Genomic DNA, 22,719 nt, shown 5'->3' with positions numbered 1-22,719 from the left:
CTTCCTAGCAAGTTTTCACTGAAAAAGCATTAAGGTCTCCCTCTTGCTCTCCTGCAAACATTTATTTGTGTGAGTAGTTTCAGTGACATGTATTTGTAAAGTGTCTTGTATTAAAGACCTTTTGCTAATTGATTATATTTTTTGAAAGGATGTATATTATGGTAATCACATGCCATGGTTTTAAAAGCATTTATTTAGTGTGAAACTATCACAGAGCACTTTCAGGACACATTGTCTTCCTGATAACAAATGTCTCCTGGAATGAGAAAGAGCTTTTCTTAATTTAAAATTTCAGTATTGGGCTTATTTTTTATTATTACAGCTATTTAATAATCTCTTCCAAGTAGTTTCGTATTTTGAAGGTCAAGATTTTTTAAAAGTACTAATGGGACCCAAATTTCTTTTCACTTCTATCAGACCAACTGTGATGAAGTAATGGTGTTCTGCAAGTTGGCATTGGAACAACAAATTATACATCAGCCAGGATTCATCAGCCAGGGCACATGCCTTTTTCCCTATGTGCCCTATGACTATATGACTAATAAAATGCCTATTTTTATTGTGTGTGGTCCAGCTTCAGAATAATAATCAAGCTTGAAGATTAAATTAATGAAAAATCAATTTAGCAATCAAATATTTCAGCCATAGTGGGTGGCTGAGTTAAGAAAGTATTATAAGCAGAATATAATTTGTTCAGCCATATAGGCAGCTGTTGAATTTCTTATTCAGCCATCAATTACTACAAAATGGTTAGCTGAAATTACAATTAAATAATGGTTGCAAACCACACTGTTAGAGCACAGTCACATGTGGAAACAGCTGTAGTTATTTTAGAAGTGACCATTCTTGCTGCTTGCTACTGCTCTTCCTCTGGAGGTGACTGACCTCAGAGGGGGGCTTTTGTCACACGCTGCCTTGCCAAGTCATCTTCAACCACCACCAAGCCTTCATTTGGAGCAGGAGCCATCATGAGGGCCATTGTGGTGTCTCCCCATGGGCTTGTAACTCCCAGCAGGAAGACATCATGCAGCTAAGGCTGGTCACGTCTTGCATTGCTCCTGCTCTGCCTGCTGCGGGGGTTTGCCTGAGAGCACGGGCCTTTGCTGACAGGGAGAAGTCGTCCTTAACCCCTTTCACGGTGATACATTTCTAACGGCATGCTTCATGCCTGTATGCAAAGAGGGATAAGCTTTACCTGAATAATATCCATTTACCTGCTACTACTGTGACTGCTCTTGGAATGTTGCTGCTATGAGTATTTCAGTAGTATTTACTGTCCTACAATTATACTTCTATCAAACTGTGCATAGATTAGGAACTAGGCTGTAAGAGCAGTATTTTTGGTGAAAGTATTTGCAGTAAGCTTTCTCTTTCAATTTCCCACATGTTCAGTACCCATCTTTATGACATGAGTGAAAATAATTAATTGCTTCTTGATTAAATAATTGCCCCCAGTTTACTGTACGCCATAGGACATTATGGAAGACCTGGGAGAGGCTTTGAAATTTGCTCTCAAGATTTTCAAGGGAAAATGATGATAAATTAAGGAAGGCTGTGGGGCTCATCATGAGCTTGCGATTCCACTTCAGGGCTCAACTTCTCACAGAAAAGCAGTGACATAATAATGCAGGCCAAGTCTTTCCTTTTTATTTATGGTACAAGGGGGTTTTAGTACTTACCATCTCTCTCTCAGAGGATTATATGCTCGCTTATATATTCTGGGGGAAAGGTTGTTCTCTGCAAGCTTATCTGTTGCAATATTTCCAGCTATCCTGTTTTAAAACATTTGCTAGTAGGCATATGTATGCAATGCACCATGAACAAATGGCAGAAAAAATCTCATAAAAACTTACTTTGTGTATTGAAAGAGGATGTGGTTTCAGATGTGCTCCAACACTGCACCGCTACTGTGTCTTTTTAGTAGTTTTACACGTAGGCGTTTGCTATTAGGTGTTTGCTATTGTTAAAAGTGACAGCTACATCCCCCTCTTTAGGCAAGCCTTTTAAAAATAAGTGTGATTTACATATCCTTTGCATATTTTAATTCATAATTTGCATATGCTAATTGAAAGAGCATAGCAGCGACAAACGGTATTGCATGTAGTCAGCCTAAATTGTAAGGAGGTACGGGAAAGTTTGCCTGCTCAAAGGCAGGGTCCCTTCTGTATCTCAGTAAGTGCCGAACTCCTATTGACTCCCCCCAGTGTTACTGAGGGTTACAGAGGTTCCGTATTGCACACTTCAAAAGCATAAGTAAATAAACACAATGGTCTGTTTCCTAGTTTAAAAATATATCTTGCAACTCTGGAGGAGAATCATCCCTTGCTATCAATGTCTTTCATGACAATAACTCTGTGCCAGATCATGTAGAGATTTGGTCTTAAATTGAGCCTACATTTCTGAAACTTTTTCAGGTAATAAGGATCTTAACTCTACCAGCAACATAATATGTTACGTAGATGTCTCTTGTAACCATGCAGAGGAGTCAGGAAGTAGAACTGTGGTGTAGAGTGAACCAGATGAACACACCGCTTTGTAGCATGGACTGTTATGCCATGGAAAACAGCAATGATGCAACATGAGATTCGTTTCTGCAGATCACCAGGGTGTTTTCCAAGAACAAGCAAGATCAGTGGGATACTCAAAAATAGGTATTGGAGGAAGCATCCAAGGTTTTGCTCAAAAAGGTGTTAGATACAAAAGGACACAGTAGGGAATAACTCCTTTAATGATATTTAGGTTGCTGAATATTGCAACAGTTGACCCATAGTGGAATAATCTTATAAAGGGAGCCCACTGGGATCCTTCCACTCTGTAGCAGACATGCTGGCATCAGTTTATATATTTTCTAGGCTGCTACATTTCAAACAAGAGCAGATTAATATTACTACTGTCAGTGATGCATTGAGAAAAAATAGTGAAAAAGACAAAAAGAAAAGCTGTATAATTTTCCATTACAGTGACACCAATGTGGTATCAATAATATGGATCATCCATCTTGCAGTAGTGTACTCCTGTGGTTAGCAGATATGCAAGTGGCTGACGACTCTTTCCTTCAACATATCTAATGTTGCTGGCAGACCAGTTTTTAGTCGATGTTTCAGCAAAACTCCTGCTTAGTATCACATTTAATAAAGACAATGTAGTAATTCCTGGTAAATCTAGGAGAATGATTCATAGATGGATAGGTAGTTGGAAGAATCCTTCATAATTGTCATCTCACTGTGCCCATTAAGAAACATCCATTGTCAGTCACCCTCTTGGGACTAGTTTGCAAACTTGGCAGGGAGCACTGCAACATTTGCCTAAGATGTGCCACCCCAGCGTACCATGGTCAGTATAGTGAGCATGGCGTATGGGAAGGAGTTGATTATTCCACATCAGTCAGCTAGTTATATAAAGGTTAGGTATTTCAGATAAAACACTATAGAATATACCAAAATATTTTTAATTTCTGGAATTACCGGGGAGACAAAAAAGACACCCACAACATAGATATTGTCATTTTTTTCATGATACTGGAGTGTAAACATAGACGTTTCTCTGAAAAAAAGTAAGAATTTTTCTTGGTTTCTGATCACATTTGGATTAAAATTTACTCCTTATAAAGTAAACACCACTTTTTCTTGACACTGTTAAGAATGTCATTCCTCAAGTGTAACTTGTAGCTCTGATGCAGTAAACAAAAATGTTGCTTTGTTAGTACTACCATTTGCTCTTTAATCTTCTCACAGTTGCATGAAAACCTGTGTTCTGAAATTCAACCATTCCCATGACCTTCCTTGAGATTCTGCAGTTTTGGGTGCATTTATCATTACTCCGAACATACGGAGCACCGATAACTTAACAAACAAGCGGCAAACACAAATTCTTCAATGGAAAGGCTTTGGGTGACCTTCTTGTGAGTGACTTCCATGTTAGTACCCCTTTGAAGGACATTGAATGGAGCAGACGGCTCATGACATGGAAGAGTAAAATGTGAACGGGATGACATACAAGTGATGAAACTTGGGGGAAAAAGGCAGGTGGAAATAACAGAGGAGGAGCAAGAGTTCAGCTCCCCTACGCAGCATCCCCACGCAGAGCGAAGGCTTCCTGTGAAGTTGCCTCTTTGGGGGTGTAGCCTGCCATCTGCCTCAGAAGTGGTGGATTTTTAGGAGCAATTAAAGGTGAGAAATGTCACTCAGAGCCACTGCTTGTGACTACGCTACACACCACCTCATGGGAATAGCTCTGGGAAATCAACATGCTGCTTTGCTGGCACAATGTGTGTATGGTTAGAAGCTCCTGTTTCACCCCAGTAGGATATTGCGTGAGTGTGTAGGCATACAGGATTAGCCTGAAGAAATTCAGAATAATTTTGCTAAATGTTCATTGCTCCTGGAGTGGGCACATTATGTAGACACAAAGAACATGGTGTAAGAGAGGGTTAATACTTTCTTCTTTCAGAAGTATAGGTCCCTATATACTGATAAGAGTTTCATCTGCAGTAACAGGTGAGATTCGGTTGCACAGTGTGGCAAAACCAAACCACCCCATGAAGCTTTCCTGCAGTTATGTGACATGCACTGTGTTATATTGTGCAGTCGTTGTGGGCATCTACTGGGTACGAAGCCCAGGAGAGAAGAGTCTTTAGTATCGCACTGGTTGCTGTGAATTGTTTTCTACGTTCACTTGCATACATTCAAATATTTAATGAGTTATTGATAAGTTCCAAGCCATAGCTCAGACCATCAAAGTAATTTCACACTTTTCCAATGGCAAACAAAATAGCCATCCATTTTTAAGAACCACATGCCTCTGAAGTTCTTGCAAAGGCAGGAAACAACAAGAATTTCAGGCTCAAAAGCCTGTGAGAATAAACGCCCTCACATGATTTTTAGCACTTCCTAACTCTAACCAGATGTGAGGTATGCAAGAATAACCTTTTAATTTATATTTCTAGCTGTGCTGATTCTAGGAACAGGAGGATAGGAGGGATGTGGATGAAGTACTGTATAAAATACAAGAGTGCTGATCCAAAAAAATTTTAAATGTCATGTTCAGTCCAAGGTTTGTGCAGAGGTCTGGGAACAGCTCTCATTTGTCTGAATTGCTTTCCTTATGCCTCACTGGGGGCGATTTTTCCTCCTTTTCTACTTTTTGTAGCAAAATGACATTTTAGTTTTGAATTAATCCACAATTTTACTGAAAAAAAAATATACAGAATTCAGTTTGTATTAGTGAGTAGTTGCAGAGCACAGCCCATGTTTCCTGAGGTTTTCAAGTTGCGTGCAGTGTGCTTTATTGACATGATCCAGACCCGTAGGGAAGAGAAACAGTGCAGCTACCTGTCCTGCATCAGAGTATGGCCCTCCTCCTCTGCCCTGACCACTTAGGCAACGAACTTCAAAAAAATGAAGATAATTTTCTTCAATTCTTCTTACTGTTATGCAAGCAAAATTCCTGCTGTTTAAGTGGAGATCCATGAGGGACCGAGATTTGTCCTTGAATAATGTCTGAAGTAAGATCAGGATTAACAGGGAGAAAAATAATTTTAAAATATTCATGTATAAGTGTAGTGAAGGAAGACTGACTTTAGGCAGAGATATCTTTCTATGGTTATGGTGAAAAAATGACTTTGTAGGAGTGTTACTTTCTGTTACTCTTCCACGTAATGTATGCCCACAACATAATTTTGGACTGGCATTTTCTGCATTTTATTCCAGCACCTTTTTTATTTGTCTTACACTAAAAGTATGAATTGGTTCCTACCAAACTTACTATTATATGGTGTTAGGCTTTCTAACAAATAAGTCAGCTAACTACTCACTGTAGTAATCACCTCACAAATTTGTTTCCAGATCCTGAGCTGAGTTTGCAATGCTGCTGTTAAAAAGTATATTCTTAGTTGTGAAATATGTAAAAATTATTTGAAAGCTACGGGGGATAATTCAAATGTGTATGTATACAGCACTATGTTTACATATTTACATTGCAAGGTGGAGTATCTTGGTTTTTTTATTCGGAGTCCTGTTTGACAATAACGAATGTGAACGATACCAAATTAAATTGTTTTTTACACATTAAGTGATTTCTGTACATTTTTCAAGTTGGGTAGATTTTGAAAAAATACATTTAATTTGTCAAATAAGTATTTTGAATTAGATAGTCATATTCATGTTAAGATATCAGGACATGGAATTATCGATTTGGATCATTCTCCCTGATGTCAACAGGGATGCTTATTGGCAGCGTTGCACCGTAACCCTATCAACACTGCTGAAAGATAAATGTTATCCCTAAACCTTTACAGAAGAACTTCCCACCTTGAATTTCCTCAGTTCTGTAAGAAAATATGTTCCAAGAGAATTTTTTTTATATGTTTCCAGTCTGGGATCATAAAGTTTGTATATATTCTTCTGTAATTAAATTAAGAGTTGTTAGGTTGATATTTTGAGCATGGGGTTCCCTGCAATCTCATTGTACTTGGATGTTAATTACTATTACTAGTTAGCTATTAGTAGCCATGACTTCCATGTGTAATTGAATGCAACCATCACCTTTCACTTTCCACCTGTTAATTCTTGGAAGCAGGTATGATGGACCAGGGCAAGGATCATGTCACACTTGTCCTTTTTTTCCCCATTTTTTCTTAGGTTTTTAGTTTGGCTGTTGTCAGGCAGAGGTGTTGGTCTCAGTGGGCATTTGGGTTGATCCTGTGTAGTGGTTGTTATGTTTTATGCTCAGGGGGTCCCTGAAGCTGTCCTGACAGTGACAGCTCAGCGTTGTCACAGGAACTGCATCTTACCTGTAATGGTTCCAGAAATCACAGTGAGTCGTTGTAGCAAAAATATATCAAGAAGATGATATAATGACTCTCTGTGAAATGTGGAAAAATGTATCATACAGCTAAAAGGACAGAAAACATAGGAAGAGGCTATTTCAACTTCAGCACAGATCTGTTACAGCACTTATTACTGATGTTACCTTTTTCAAGTTAAGAGCATTCTGCATTACTTGCTGCATAAAATTTTATTAAAAACTACGTATAACGTGTGTTCTGACTGAAGCTTATAAACCTGTTACATTGCTTGCCCTTTTCTGAAAATGGTTCTTTATTATTTGACATTATTTTGTCAGACATCTGGTTTGCATAGCTGAACACAGGGCACTTGCCTTCATTTTAACGGTAATAAACAAGCCACACTTTCAAAACCAACAAAACATTTTAAAATGGTAGAATATTTTCCTAATTATTTTGTCTAGTGTGTTGAATACTTTTTTACTTTCTCTGCAGTTAGCTTCCATGAGCTTGAAAGAGAAAGAGAAAGAGAGTGGGAAAGCAAGCTTTGCTGCAGAAAAAAAGAAATCAAAGTCAACCACCAACGGCTTTTTGAAAAAGAGTGTTCTGGTTGTTATAAAACATGTGTATAACCGACAACTGATATTATCCACTGGTGAGATATTGTTCATGCGTCTACAGCATAAAATTACCAGAAAAATCATGCTGGTTATCAATCCACATGTGCTCAATGCAGTTTGAGAATTTTGAGAATGCCCTGTGTATCTTTTATCATATCACCGTAACCCCTCACCTCCCACCAGTTCTCCAGACACACTCCCCACTACGTTATGTCCCTTTTGATGCACGTATCAACACATTTCACCTCTGATTTTTTTCACCTGAATGTGGACCGTGCTGTGATGCTTGACTGACAGTGCTTGAGCATGAAGCCCTGTGTTCAGGGAAGGGACTATCATTCTCCTTCACATTGCCTACCCATGGGCTTCAGTCTTGCCATGAAAAGAAGTCTTCCAGTGTTGAGGAGATCAGCTGTGCCTGTATGGCAAATGCCTATACGAGCCCGTTCTGCCCACACGCTGAGCTGACCAGATGCTGTGTGGCCATTTGCATCTGGCTCGGAGCCCAAACAAATATATCCTGCCTCTTCACAGGGTTTATTTGCTCAGACGTGATGCCACACTATGCAAACATGTAGCTTTTGGGTTACTTGGAGTGTTAGCAGAGCAAGTTGGTGTCTGCCTACAATATGTTTTATAGATACATTCATGGCTATGTTTACACTGTACTAACCACAGCAAAGGAGGAGCTCTAACTAACTTAAACTAGCTGCCGTAAGTACTGTTAGTAGCGTTCTCTCAGCAGAAGGGAGCTTGTGGAGAGCTGCAGAAAGCTTCTAAGGTATATTCTGCCTGAGCTGAGCCCTGTGAGGTCCCAACAGCCTGTGCTTGTCCTCAGGCTTCTCATCAGGCATGGTGGTGGTGGTGTGAGGTGCTTTTCTGGCAGATCACAAACTGGACTGAAAACAAAAGTAGGATTTATCATTAGAGTTGCAGCTAATGAAAGGTCTATGTTGCTGCTGATTTTGCCTGGATGTAAATCAGGAGTTTAGAAGTGAAAAAGCTATCTACTGTACATGGTACTCTGTCTCAGTCACTCACAGCTTCTCTTTTAATGTTTCTAAGGGTGAAAGGGACCTATGCATTATTCAGATCAGTACTTTATCAATTGTTTATTCTTTGCCCATATAGGCTGTAAATGTTTAATACTATTTCTAGAATACATGTAAGATTTTATTTTTTTCTGCCTCAGCTTCCCATCTCAACATGGTTCAGAGGAGAGAGTGGAGATCAGAAACTGGTAGAATTATGTTTGTAGACATCTGTCTTCAGAAAAACTTTGCACCAGCAAATATAGCACAACAGATCTTCCTACACGCTTTCGTAGCAATAGCTTGAATATTTATACAATGGCGGGGCAGGGGGAAGATCCCCAGCGTAATGGCCAAATTCTTTGCAAGTGGTAATTGGTGTGGTTTCAGTGACTTGCTTAATTTTCGTGGAACTGTTTGGATTCAAATCAAAAAGAGACTAATTGAGTCAATTGCTGTGAAATGTGTGCGTTGGTCAGTTAACCCACCAGCAACACAAACGTGCCATGCAAAGGCAATCACCTGTTTTCTGCAGCAACTAAGCTTTGGTTTTGAGCTCTCTGCCTAGGTTCTGCCCCAGACCAGCTTGGGTACCTGCATAAAAGAATTGTGGCTGTATGTGAGGGTATGGCCAATATGACTTTTTCTTAATGTCATTTTGCTTGTGCTTTTACATAATTTTTTTGTTTCATGCCATGTTTAGTATTCTGCTAGGTCAGATGAAGTCAGGGGTCAGGGGTGTGCTTGATTTAATACAACTGGATGGTTTGCCTGTTTTTTGTCTGTTCCTTTTAGTATCCTGTCATTTGAATTTTATGTTTTTGCCTTTATTTCTTGAGATGACTTTTCTGGGTATCATTTTCTGTGCTGTGTTGGTCCTTTATGCTGGTACAGATTGCATTTGTTCATCTAAGATGCCTGTCCTGCACAATTTCCATCATTTTTACGGTCTTACATTTTGTCATTTTCTGCTCGAGTTTGGTTGTGGTTTGTTATGTTTTGACAGTGGTTTGTCATACAGCTGTGAATAACCCCTTTGGTTTGCCTTTAAAACTTTCTCCTTTGCAGTTGTTTAACAAAGTTAACTGAAATACTCTTTCTTCAAACAGAATGATTAGCACAGACAGAAGTGTGAGTGGCTGTATACTGCAATCAGGCAAACCATTTGTTCTGGCTTTATTCGCATTCAGAGTGCTGATTTTTTATGCAAATATGAATATTCTCTTTACTAAAATATTTCTGTATAGATCTTTGCTGGGGAGTGATGGTTTTGATTGATAAGATGTGGAAGTTTGACAGTTAAAAGTGGAGCTTCCTCATCTAAGGTATGTCTTTTGTCTGTGGAAAAAGAATATGGGTAACCCCTCAAACACTTCTCCCCTCCAGCCTAAAAAATCAGCTTAGACCATAGGCTTCCTCAGAAATGTGCCTGCCATGAGAAATTCTGAATTTTTCAATGTGGGGTAAGGGTCTGGTCTGCTTTGTACTAGTAGAAACCTTATTCATTTTTTTAAACAACAAACTGTATGAGCTCTGAGTTTTCATTTTCTGATTGGTTAGCAGACACCCTGAGTTCTTAGAGTGTTGTCACTGGACACAGAGTGAAAACTTAAAGCTTGAAGCTGGTACATAACTGTGCAGGGCCGGTGCTCTGCTATTTGTGCTTGAATTTGAGGTGCTGGTTATGAGTCCTGCAGGAAACGAAAGGAGCGGAGAGTTCAAGCTGACCGTGAGCCAGCAATGTGCCATTGCAACAAAGAAGCCAAGAGCCTCCCTTGGGTGCTTTCGGGATAGTTTGAGGGAGGTGATCCTTCCCTCTGTGCTGGAGCAGGATATTCAGTTTGGGATCACCATTTAGAAGAAAGACGTGGTTGTACTGGAGCAAGTGCAGCGAAGAGCCATGAATATGATTAAGGGCTTGGAGGATCTGCCATATGAGGAGAGGCTAAGCGAGCTGAGACTGTATAGCCTGGAGAAGGGGCATCTTATCAATGTGTGTAAATATATGATGGGGATGGAGTAAAGAAGACAAAGCCAGACTCTTCTCAGTATTGCTCAGTGAAATGCAAGAGGCACTGGGCACAGAGTGAAACACAGAAAATTCAATTTAAACATAAGAAAAAGCATTTTCCTTGAAGGATGGTCAAACACTGGCACAGGTTACCCAGAGAGGTCGTGAAGGTTCCATCCTTGGACATATTCAAAACCGACTGGACACAATCCTAGGCAACCCACTGCAGGTGACCCTGCTCTGAGTGGGGGGTTGGACCAGATGATCCCCAGAGGTGCCATCTAAGACTCTAAATTTTGTAGTGAGCAATTCTTTAAAGACTGGTAGTGTGCTGCTAATATAATAAGGAATGGGTTGGGAGGAAGTTTTATTGTAATAGGTAGGCTGGCTGAGCCCTAATGAAAAACTATGCTGATGCAGTTTAGCTTCGTCCTGAGACACATAGAGCTTTTTATAGTTGTTTTCTGAGTATTTTTACCAAAATGAATTACAGTAAAATATTGCTGCTCTTCAGAGAGATGATGGATTTAAGACTGAGTTGCAGATTATGTGTCTATGAGAATAAGGGTCATAAGGTGTGGAGAGTTAAGCTGAGGTCTCATTGTCATGAAGTTTCTGCTACTTGTTCTTGACACAAGTGTGTTTTAGAGGATTGAAGTGCTAGTTACAGACTTTCGAGAAAAGGAAATACACTGTCACCTGAATCAAAACTATACGGGCAAATCCTCACCAGGGTAAAATGTTATTAGAAAATAATTATCGGAGAAAAGGCAGAGTCAACCTAACACAATGTTTGAATTACACAGGGTAGAAGGAAGTGGAGAGGGAAGCCTAGACATTTACAATTTTATAAGCTTTAGTATTTTGGGTTATAGCTTTTAACTGTAGGCAATATTATTGACATAAAATAAGTAAGATATTGCAGATACCGTGAAAGCATCATGGATCAAAACAAAAACACCCCAAAACATTGGGTTCTGGATGTGGGAAGGATTCATCACTCAGTCATAGCGCTGAATCCATGTTACTCATCCCATTTTGCAGTTTTGTCACAAAATTGAGAACAAAGGCAAAATGGTTGGAAACCTTAGATTTCCCCAATTTCCATGAAGTGCTAAGTAGATCATTAAAGATAAAAACAAAATTGTAAGGACATGGGAATCATAGAATCATAGAGTCGTTTCGGTTGGAAAAGACCTTTAAGATCATCAAGTCCAACCATAAACCTAATCCTGCTAAGTCCACCACTAAACCATATCCCTAAACACCTTATCCATACGTCTTTTAAAAACCTCTAGGGATGGTGATTCAACCACCTCCCTGGGCAGCCTGTTCCAATATCTCACAACCCTTTCAGTGAAGAAATTTTTCCTAACATTCAATCTAAACCTCTCCTGACACAGCTTGAGGCCATTTCCTCTTGTCCTATCACTTGTCACTTGGGAGAAGGGACCAGCACCCACTTCGCTACAGCTTCCTTCCAGGTAATTGTAGAGAGCGTTAAGGTCTCCTCTCAGCCTCCTCTTCTCCAGACTGAACAACCCCAGTTCCCTCAGCCGCTCCTCATAAGACTTGTGTTCCAGACCCCTCACCAGCTTCATCGCCCTTCTCTGGACACGCTCCAGCACCTCAATGTCCTTCTTGTAGTGAGGGGCCCAAAACTGAACACAGTATTCGAGGTGCGGCCTCACCAGTGCCGAGTACAGAGGCACAATCACCTCCCTACTCCTGCTGGCCACACTGTTTCTGATACAGGCCAGGATGCCGTTGGCCTTCTTGGCCCCCTGGGCACACTGCTGGCTCATATTCAGCTGTCAATCAACACCCCCAGGTCCTTTTCTGTGGGGCAGCTTTCCAGCCACTCGTCCCCAAGCCTGTAGCATTGCATGGGGTTGTTGTGACCCAAGTGCAGGACCCGGCACTTGGCCTTGTTGAACCTCATCCAATTGGCCTGGGCCCATCGATCCAGCCTGTCCAGATCCCTCTGCAGAGCCTTCCTACCCTCAAGCAGATCAACACTCCCTCCCAACTTGGTGTCATCTGCAAACTTGCTGAGGGAGCACTCAATCCCCTCATCCAGATCATCGATAAGATATTAAACAAGACCGGCCCCAAAACTGAGCCCTGGGGGACTCCGCTTGTGACCGGCCACCAACTGGATTTGACTCCATTCACCACAACCCTTTGGCCCGGCCATCCAGCCAGTTTTTTACCCAGCGAAGAGTGCACCCATCCAAGCCATGAGCAGTCAGTTTCTCCAGGAGAATGCTGTGGGAAACAGTGTCAAAGGCTTTACTAAAGTCTAGGTAGATGAAGAAGATTCTAGGAAGAATGCATATACAGCTAATTTTACTCCTCAAAAAGCTGTGCTTTATTACCAATATGGAGGCAGTACCTCCACTGTCTTCCAAACTTCATGGAGTTTAAAATCTGTAATGTCTGTAGATTATACGGATGTTTTCTGAATGTTTAAATACAATATAGTATATTACTACTATACTACTATTAATAGTACACTAGTATACTGTAATATATTATTACTACTGTTGTAATAGATTTTAAATAATACATTTAATTTTACTTAATATTTAATTTGTAAAAATAACTAGAAATTTCCTGTAAGTGGAAATTATTCATATATTATAATTTTTTTCTGTAAGTAGTGTAAATAAGAGCCCAATCTTACCCACTAGATAGGGAGAAAAAAAGGATGGGCCTGTGTGTGCCAGATTCTGCCTTGGATACCTGTGGGTGGTTTAATGAACATGGCCCACATGTCTCTGAGACAGAATTTGGACTTACTAGACTGTCTTTTCACTGCCTTTCATGCATATTATCAAATCTAACAGTAGCTTTTCCTGGGAATTGACAGATTCATGCTGTTTCGGTTTGAATCCATTCAGCAGATAAGGTCTTACAAAGGTGGAGGGGTGTTCCCACGAGCAGCCTGCCTTGCAGGTCTTCCAGAGAGCAAGTCACAGTACCAAAAACTGGAGCTTTACTGTTGTCCAGCTTCATGGAGGGATTCCTCCCTCCACATCCCAGCCAGATGGACTGTGTCCTGGGAGGGAACACACCTGATGTGCTATTTCACTGGGACAAATTTGGGCAAATAGAACTACAGGCAGAATAACAGCAATGGCATCACTATGTAACTCCATGAAGTTTTGCTGTGTGTGTACTGATTTGTTTATTTCAGTTACAAAAAACATATGTAAATGAACATGCCAAGCTCTGGCCCACACAGATTTCAATTAGCCATGCCCACAGATGTCAATTAACAATTAACAGAAAGCTCAGGCTTCTGCGCTTCTTGGGCAAGCTCATTTGCAATCAATGGGAAGTGTTCTCCTGGCTTCACTAGCCCTTACATCTGGCTGAGCGAGAGTCAGTTGTAGCATCTCCATTTAATTACTGAGATCCAACTGTGATAATCTCTCAAGCAAGAGACTTTCATAGGCTGCCTAGCACTTTACAGGACAGCTCAACATTTTGTGTTGGGAGCCAAAAAACCGCATAGCCCCAACCAGTGGAGTTCCTCAAATCCCTATATAGCGTGTTGATGAGATAATCAGCTGCAGGCTGCACCACAGCTTCCAGACAGAGCTCCTTTAAGCTACAGGCACAGGGTGGTTTTTTCACCCTGTTGCTGATTCTGTGGAACTTTTAAAGGCTTTTTATATTTTATGTTTTTATATTTGTGTCTGTTTTATTACTTATTTTATATCCTAGCTCTAATTGAAGACATAAGACTTGACAGCATTCAGAGCTGCAAAAAACAATAAAACCAATATTTTTATTTCACTGATTAACACTTCCATTGTTTCACTTGTATACCAACTTGGCAGTTATCTTACATGGTGTATATGTATATGTTAAATCCAAGTCTCTGCCCCTGAGAACTTCTTCCGTAAGGGCAAGACATGAGCAGTTCAGTGAGGAAGGAGGGGTTTGCTATCAAGTCCTTCATCTGCAAAGAGGCCGTGAACCTTCATTCTGTAGAGAGGGCTTTGAGATTTTGACAGCCTATCTTTGGGACACAAAGGGACAAAGCGTTCTTCTATTCCTAGCCCACAAATAATGCCAGTTTCCAGAACTAGAAAAACTACCAGAACTAGAAAAACATGTTTACTTTCTGTTTCATTGAAATCTTCCTTGGGAAAAAAACCCCTAACAGTACCATCACCACCACGTGGTGTGTCGTGGTACCACAATTATATTACAAAGTATTTTTTTAACTGGCTTTCCACCCATAGCTACTCTGAGGCTTGCAAAACTCATGAACTTCACGAGTTATGGCCATTCCCACCTAGAGATCTTCGGACTTTTTTTGGCTCAGTTTGGGATGGAAAAATACTTCTAAACTTCAACATATTCTTGACAGAATAAAGCATTTTACACTCAGGCAAACATATTTAAAAGGGGAAATAAATGAAAGGACAGAATGAAAATAATGTTTGCTAGGATCAGGATGACAGAAGGGCACCCTAATCATCATCGTTGCATGCCCAGGCCAAAAAGCAGGAGCGTGACCTAAGTGCGTCCCTCCCCAAGAGGCAGGCCTTGGGTCATTTAGTATGTCAGATGGTTTAATTCTTTTCTTTAGAATGCCTCACAAATGATGCTTAAGAAATGATATATAATATAACTGTTACTGACCTATAAAGCTTCTTACCTGTGTTCATAGATTGGATTATGGTTGGACTTGATGATTTTACAGGTCTTTTCCAACCTTAATGATTCTGTGATTCTGTGATTAATTGATTTCTGGATGGCTCATATTTGGGGGAGTGTCACAAATCTGCCTGTCTTACTCCAGTTCTAAAATGTTTTTACGTCTCTGATCCACCAGAAAGTTATACAAAATCATGTGTAGCCAAGCCAAGGCTAAAGGTGCATCATCCCAGCAGATGACAGCATTATGTTTTGTGCAAAAGAGTCACTTCAGATATGCCTTTCTTATAGACATTTTCATATAAATAACTATTACCGGTTGCTAAATCCAGCTGATCTTTGTCAGTTTGCTTTGCTATCTGGGGATTTGCTAGCAGAAATGAAGCAAATGTTAAGGGGCAGTGCCTGCTTCTCATGGGAAACAGTACATCCTCAGATACGCAGCTGGAGATGAAGGATGCTGCCCAGGACAAAAGGATAATTTGAAGCAGCATTCCATGATCTGGAATTAATGCCTGAATGCTGAGAGGCAGATGAATTTTCCTTCTAGTATATCCAGTATCTTACAATGCAGGGTGTCACATTTCACACTAGAAAAAGGTCTTTTCTGGGTAATGTGACTGTAAGAGCCTGTTACTATTTGTATAGATGCAGGTATGAACCTACGTCTGCTTCCCTTAGCTTGAATATTGGGCTCAGAGCCTCAACATCTGCAGTCATGGCTATTCTAATGTATTCTTGCAGGCAGATGATACAGCATCTATTATTAATATTGTTTGATAAGTCCCGTTAAAAGGCTGCCTTTCTACTTATTTATAATTTTGCCAAACTTGACCCAATAAAGCTGAAATTGTTTTTGCTTTTAGCTAGTTCTTTTTTATTTAAGCCAAAAAGGATTTCTTCTTTCCTCCAAAATGGAAAAATATTCTTTTTTCTGTGTTAGAAAAGTCTTGCCACTTTGTTTTTTAAATGCCCAAGAATTTGTATGCTATGGAGTAGGGTTGCTCACCTCTGTGGCAGGGATTTCCCTTTTGTCCTCTTTCTGGAAAACTGACTGAATTTAGCAAATTTATAAATCTTTGGGGGAAAACCCCACTCATTCTCAAGTACTCAGTGCAGGTTTTACTAGAGTTTGACAGCTAAAATTTCCAAGGACTCCCTTTCCCAGGAACATAGTGAGGCTCCTTGTAGGAGCCCAATGGCGCTATCCAGATGCCAACTGCAAAGAGTAACTAGACATGTTGCAGCTCAGGGCTATGTGGACTTGCAGACATTTCCACTGCAAAGCCCGCGGGGAAGGCTCAGCCAGTGCTGCATGCAAGAGCAGGAGGCCATTCCTTCTCCTGCACACCCAGCGGATGCACCTCTGATCCAGGTGGCCCTGCAAAGGAAGCAACTTGACCTGATGTAGAGGAAAGAAGAGGGAAGAGGAGGAAAGAAAAGAGAAGTGAATAAATCAGGGCAAGATGACATTGATGTGGGAGAGAGGAGAGAAATAGTAACTGGGAGCTGAAAGGAGAAGATGGAGGATGATTAAGTAAGGGAGAGTGGAAGTCAATGAGAAAAACACAGGGAACAAGGAGATGTTTGGCTGTGTGGTGGACACAGAGGGAAGAGGTCTTCTTGCCTGGTCCCTGGCTGGATGAGAAGCTGAAGGATGGAAGGAGAGATGGGGTTTGTTTGGAGAAAGAATCTGCTCTTAGCAGGAGGCAGAGTGGGGAAAAGGGCAGAGAGAGAATCTTTGGGAAAAAAAAACCCACAAAATTGAGATCCAGAAGGAGGGCTTAGACTGCTGGGGCAGGGAGCCTGGGACAGGGAGCTGGGGCAGCCTGGCTAGGTAGGAAAGGTACCGAGAAAGTGGGTGTGAAGCTGGTGTTTTGGGGAGAGTGGAGGAGAACAGGGAGACTGAGACTAGATAGCTGGGCCTGTTTATGTAAGGAGAAAGGAAATTGGGTGGGTTTGGGAAGGGTTAATGAGCCTCCCTGGGAAGGGTTAATGAGCCTCCCTGAGCAAGAGAAAAAGGGGCAGCATGCGAGGAGGGGGGAGAGAAGAGAAGACAGGGAGATCCTGGGAGTTGAACAGTGAACTTGGAAGATAACTGATGCAAAGCAACCAACCATGAGGTGAGAAAATGGAGGATTGGACCATGGGGGTAGGTGAGCAAAGAGATTGGAGAAAGAATAGAGAGCAACAGTTGGATAGGAGACAGGACTGGAAGGAGACCTGGTTGCAGGGAACTCCATGAGGGTGTAGGCAGAAAGCCTTGCAGCATCTGGGCAAGGATTCCCCCAAGAAGCTGGAAAGAAAATCTGCCTGGCTGCCCAACCCTGGAGCAGGGGTGCTCTCAGGGCCCTGACACCAGAAAAGGAAGTTACAAGAGTCTGACCATACTCAAACTGGTACTGCAAATGCCGACGCTGGGAGCTCCTGTGGCAAAAATCTGTGTGCTGGCTCTGAGGGTATCCATATGATGCTCCTTTAGGGAAGCGGGGTGTGGGAGGGAGGAGCACTACAAAACCATGCACAGAGATACATTCTTAAAAGTGTATTCTGTGGACTAAAAGCCAAGCTCTAAAACATGAAGAAATTCCAGTGGCAGTAGCATATAAGGCTTTGTTTGGCCCTGTTGGTGTGATATTACACCATATGCTATTTAGACTATACTTGCCATTATTGTCTGTGACTGCCTCTGGGGAATTGCAAACCCCGACCAAGTTAGCGTACGGCTTGCTCTGTGCTCTGCAAGGTGTGAGTTCGCATTTCTGGTGCAAGGATGGCTAAACTACATCCTGAAGTGGCTGCAGGTATCAAGTTGTCCCACAGTCCTGCCTTCACATGACTTGGAGTCCTCCTAGGAAGTAGCCTTCAGCTGACTCTGGCAGAAGATACATGCTATTGCTAAAATCCTGTTGAGACGTACAGTGGCAGACAGAGATGGAGCGTGTACATCCACACCTGAGCATGTCCATCTACTGCAAGAAGGGAAGGAAAAGCACATTTGCCATGTTGCCAAGGAAAGGGTTGTATGTATGCATGCAGCAGAGCTGAGGGTGAGCACACGTACATGCTTGAATGCTCATATACACAATTAAGTTTTGGAGGAGAAAAAATCAAGGTAAAGGCCTTTGCACTTAAAATGCACAAAGCTTGTGATCATCCCTAGACTTTACAAGAGCTGTTCCACAGCCTTTTGTTTTCTTGGAAATACCGTCTCCTGCACAAATAACTTTGTTAATGCTGTAGAGAGTTTCATGTTTATCCTAGAAATGAAATGATCTTTTTAAGCCATTGAGTGCTTCAGGAAGAGAACCAAAACCTTGAAACTGCTTTAGTCTTCTGTGGCAAGGCAACATGGTGAGCCAAGGACAGGTCTGCTTATTAATACAAGTTTCCATGAATGTTTCTTCCTGAGGTGAATATTAGCTATAATCATTTATGCTGGACATTTGCATTAGCTATTTTCAGCTTTACAGACAGACAAGACCTGCATGTGCATCTGTCATTGAAAATCAGGTTCCATGGGGCATATCCTTCTGTGTAGCTCTATTCCTCTTCATCCTCTTGGTCCCCCACTTTGTTGTTCACAGTAGCATATCCCTATGGCAAATATAGACAATGCTTACTGGGAAAAGTAATAAGAACAAGATATTTAATATATTTCTAGCCTTCTTTAATGTGTTGTAGTTGTGAATACAAGGCAAAAAGCAGCACCATATGACCATGCTACTTTGGGTACGGTCTATAAACTGCAGTTAAAATAGTTTCAACATATTTATGCAGTGCATAAGTCACGTGAATAGAGGTTTATCACAATCAGTAGGAATGCTGGATTTTCATATCACACATTTGCTGCTTAGGATGATTAGCAGGAAATTTAATTTGCACTAATTAGCCTTAGGGGAGCAAGAAATTAACTTGATGGTTAAATTTCACATTTTACTATATACCATACCAACATGGAAAAATTTGAGTTAAAGCCTGAGTTGAGTCCTATGCTGATACACTGGACTTCAGTTTTTCTAAATTAGATTAAAAGACTGTAGAAAATTAATATATGCATGGTGAGTGGGTGGGGTTTTTTAGGAGCTAGAGTCATAGAACAGTCATTCAATGTATTCATTGAATTGTCAGCCACTTCCAGAGACTGTGGTGTATTTTTGTACATTAAATTACATTAATATCTAATATTAACAGCAAAATCTTTAACAAGTCCTAATTTTCTATATTTGTTTATTTTCATTATATAATATGCATTATAACTGCACATGCAATATTCCACCTTGTAATGCACAGAGCAGAAACAGTTTTCACAGAACTACTGTGGAAACGCCATACTTTTTAATTTACAATACCCACTTGCAAATACATTTTCAGGGTCAGGAGCTTTTGTTCGTATGTTGGCAAAATTCCTATGAAAATTTTTTTTTTAGAAATTACTCTCAAAAGTATACAGCAAATGAGGGAGGCATGAGTCACTACATAGTCCTCATAGACAAGTAAGAATTAGGAACTAATAAACTCTAATCTTGCCTGTTGATGGGGACTTTTCTATCTCATTCTTCCAAAACACAGTTTAGATTGCTTGGTTTTTCCCTCTGTAAAATGAGGGCAATTTCTATGTATCCACCACTCAAAATTACTGTGGATTGATTAATGCATGAAAAGCAATGAGTCATTGGGTATGGAAGTATTGGTCTATTATAAACTGAAGTGTTCTGTCATACCAGGCTTGAGGTTGCACCCAAATTTATCTGTAAAAAAGGAGATGGAAAACATCAGTTGCATACGACATAATTGCCTTTGATGTCAGTGCTTCCGCTAGTTTGTGCATCTGAAATACACCCAGAAGCTCAATATTACTATTACGTATTTGGAATTAGACCTTGTAGAACTTACCTGAAACTGCTATTGAAGTGAGAGGTTTGACTTCAGTGAGAGTTTGGGCTGAGTAAGTATTGCAGAATTGGGTACCTTGAGTCCATAGTTTGGGGTTTAAGTAGTGCATATAAGCTGGTTCAGGCATCTGCTCAGACTTTCTAGCCTATGACATAAATACTTCTGGTCTAAAGAGAGATCTCAGATAGACCTGTGGGTAGTCATATATTGTGTAACATGTATTGCATTCTCAGGTCCTTCTTCAATCCCCAGGAGATGGATATCTCAGCATTAGCCCTCTTACTCAATCAAGAGTGTCTGTGCACCTTTGTGTGTGTATGTGTGGGTGGATATATATAAATATACATGTGCCCCCACACAAACATATATGTGTACACAAACGCCCTATATAAATGTGCTTTGCCTTTTTCGGTGGACGAGTATATTTCTGTAAATGCTCACCACTTGTATTTATACATTTATGAGTAATATCCAACTTCCAGTCATAATTGACACCATGTGGCCTTCTGTATAATAATTACTTTGGGACAAAAAACCCTGCAGATGGTTTTGAGAGTGACTAACTCACCATCAGTGTAAAAAGATTAAATAAGATGAGCCCACTCCCTCTGAATGGAGTAAGCCATTTTCATTGATTTCAGTGGGAGCAGGCACAACTTCATTTCTACAGCAGACAGAGAACATGTATTATATTCATTAAATGAAAGTTTGATTTCATTGCGCTTAAAATTATTCATGTTCTGTTAGCAAATGGTTTGAGATTTTATAACCTAGAGCATTTGCTGAATTCTGCTTTGTATTTTCCTCACAGCAATTGGAAGGACCCTCATTCCTCGTTATTTTAGCACTGTCTTTGAAGGAGGTGTAACAGACCTGTATTACATTCTCAAGCACTCAAAAGAGTCATACCACAACTCATCCATCACAGTGGACTGTGATCAATGCACCATGGTCACTCAGCATGGAAAACCCATGTTTACCAAGGTAACAGGGAAGACTCAATAAAGCATGTTGTTGGTTTTGGTTTTTTGTTGGGGTTTTTTTTTTCTTTTTCAGTGTGTATAAGGGTGAAAATTATTGGCTGTTGCATTTTTCTGGTAGACTGAGATTATTTCTAATACTGAAAGCCCTTGAAGCCATTTAATTACTATTTTCTATATTCATTACGTGACTGGAAAATTCTGTGGGCATCCTCTGCAATTCTCCCAGAAAGACTGCAAGAGAAGCACGAAATGCCAGGTTGCCAGAACCCTCAGCTGTGCGTGAATTAAATTCAACCTGCCCATCTCCTTTTCTCTGGGCTTGATTTTAATGCAACAATGAGATTTCACATTGCTGATACCTACCATTCGGGATGGTATGCTTTACGTTTGATACTTACTCAGTCCAAGAACTATAAATCTCTAGGAAAATAGTGATTTAATACAGTCAATGGAAGGAGTCAATTGATTTAAACATGCTCTGGATCAGGCAGTTAGTGAATATTCAATATTTGTAATTGATAGTGAATTATCTTCACGCATTGGCCACTTCTAGTCCTGTAATTAAACTGAGTGCCATATATTTGTACCAAAAAGGTGGAAAATACAAATTAAAACAAAAATTTTCTTATATTAAAAAAAATCAGTAATTTGGCATTGGCCACTTCTAGTCCTGTAATTATACTGAGTGCCATATATTTGTACCAAAAAGGTGGAAAATACAAATTAAAACAAAAATTTTCTTATATTAAAAAAAATCAGTAAACTGATTTTCAAAATGGAACTGTAACCTTTTGTAAATTGACAGGAAATTATGATTTTCCATCTTGTACCTGTTCATCTGTATGAATTTTAACCTTCGCATGGAGAAAAGCACAAAAGGAGAGGCAGCAACAGGAGGACTTAACCCATCCATGTTGCCCTTGGCCTGCAGGACCATGGAGGTTTTAGAGTCAAAAAAGGCACTGGCTGTTGACTGCATCATGACCAGGGCCCACGTGGCTTATGCTGTTCTAGCATGTATGTGAGTCCCATCCCTTCGTAGTGTCTTCCCTGACCTCTTCATGGCTCTTGGAGTGGGGCTCAAAGAAGAGGGAGAGGAAGCCGCTGGTGTGCGGAGCACTGGTGAGCTGGGAGGTGTGCATTTAATGATGTTATTCCAGCTCTGTCACTCCAGCCCCCTGTGACTTACACGGACACAACCCGAGAGAGAGAGGGAGATGCAAAGAGACCAGATATTCCTAGGTAGTACATTTGCCACAAGGAGTTGTACGTGCCGGCCATGTGCAGAGGATGTGACGAGGGTATACAGTAGCTGCTTCTTTGCATAGCTTCCTAAAACGATTTCTGCCAATTCCCTTTGTGACAGCTTTAATGCAATCGCAAATAAAAGGGGTTTTTTTTAATCAGTAAACAAAACACACTTTTCTCGATTCAATTAGTTTATTTTACTTTTTATAACAGCACATTACAGTGTTGTTACTTTGCAAATGAGGCTAGTATCCAGCAAGTCGAAGATAGACTCACAGCGGGGACCAGGCTGGGTGCACACCTCATGTGAGGGGGGCCACAGTCGCCTCCCATAGCACCATCCTGTTGTGCACAGTGAGACCCTCCGTGTGCACTGCAGCCCTGGCAGTGCATGGTCTGCTTCAGCTTTTAATGTTTCTGTTGCGAATTCCAATATAAACCTCTGTATCCCAGTAGAAAAGTTCAGGTGGGG

At 40.7% G+C, this 22,719-nt stretch overlaps 1 protein-coding gene across 7 annotated transcripts in view; it reads left to right on the top strand.

Moving 5' to 3' along the window:
- Positions 1-22,719, top strand: part of LDB2 (LIM domain binding 2) — a 223,380-nt gene that overhangs the window by 148,565 nt on the left and 52,096 nt on the right. For all 7 annotated transcript variants that reach the window (XM_059817498.1, XM_059817496.1, XM_059817497.1 and 4 more), the window contains exon 3: positions 20,828-21,000. In XM_059817498.1, the coding sequence (XP_059673481.1) occupies positions 20,828-21,000 (173 nt within the window). The remainder of the gene's footprint in view (positions 1-20,827; positions 21,001-22,719) is intronic.

This window comes from Gavia stellata, chromosome 5, assembly GCF_030936135.1.
Source record: "Gavia stellata isolate bGavSte3 chromosome 5, bGavSte3.hap2, whole genome shotgun sequence".
Taxonomy (NCBI): domain Eukaryota; kingdom Metazoa; phylum Chordata; class Aves; order Gaviiformes; family Gaviidae; genus Gavia; species Gavia stellata.
This window is presented reverse-complemented; position numbering and strand designations above follow the sequence as displayed.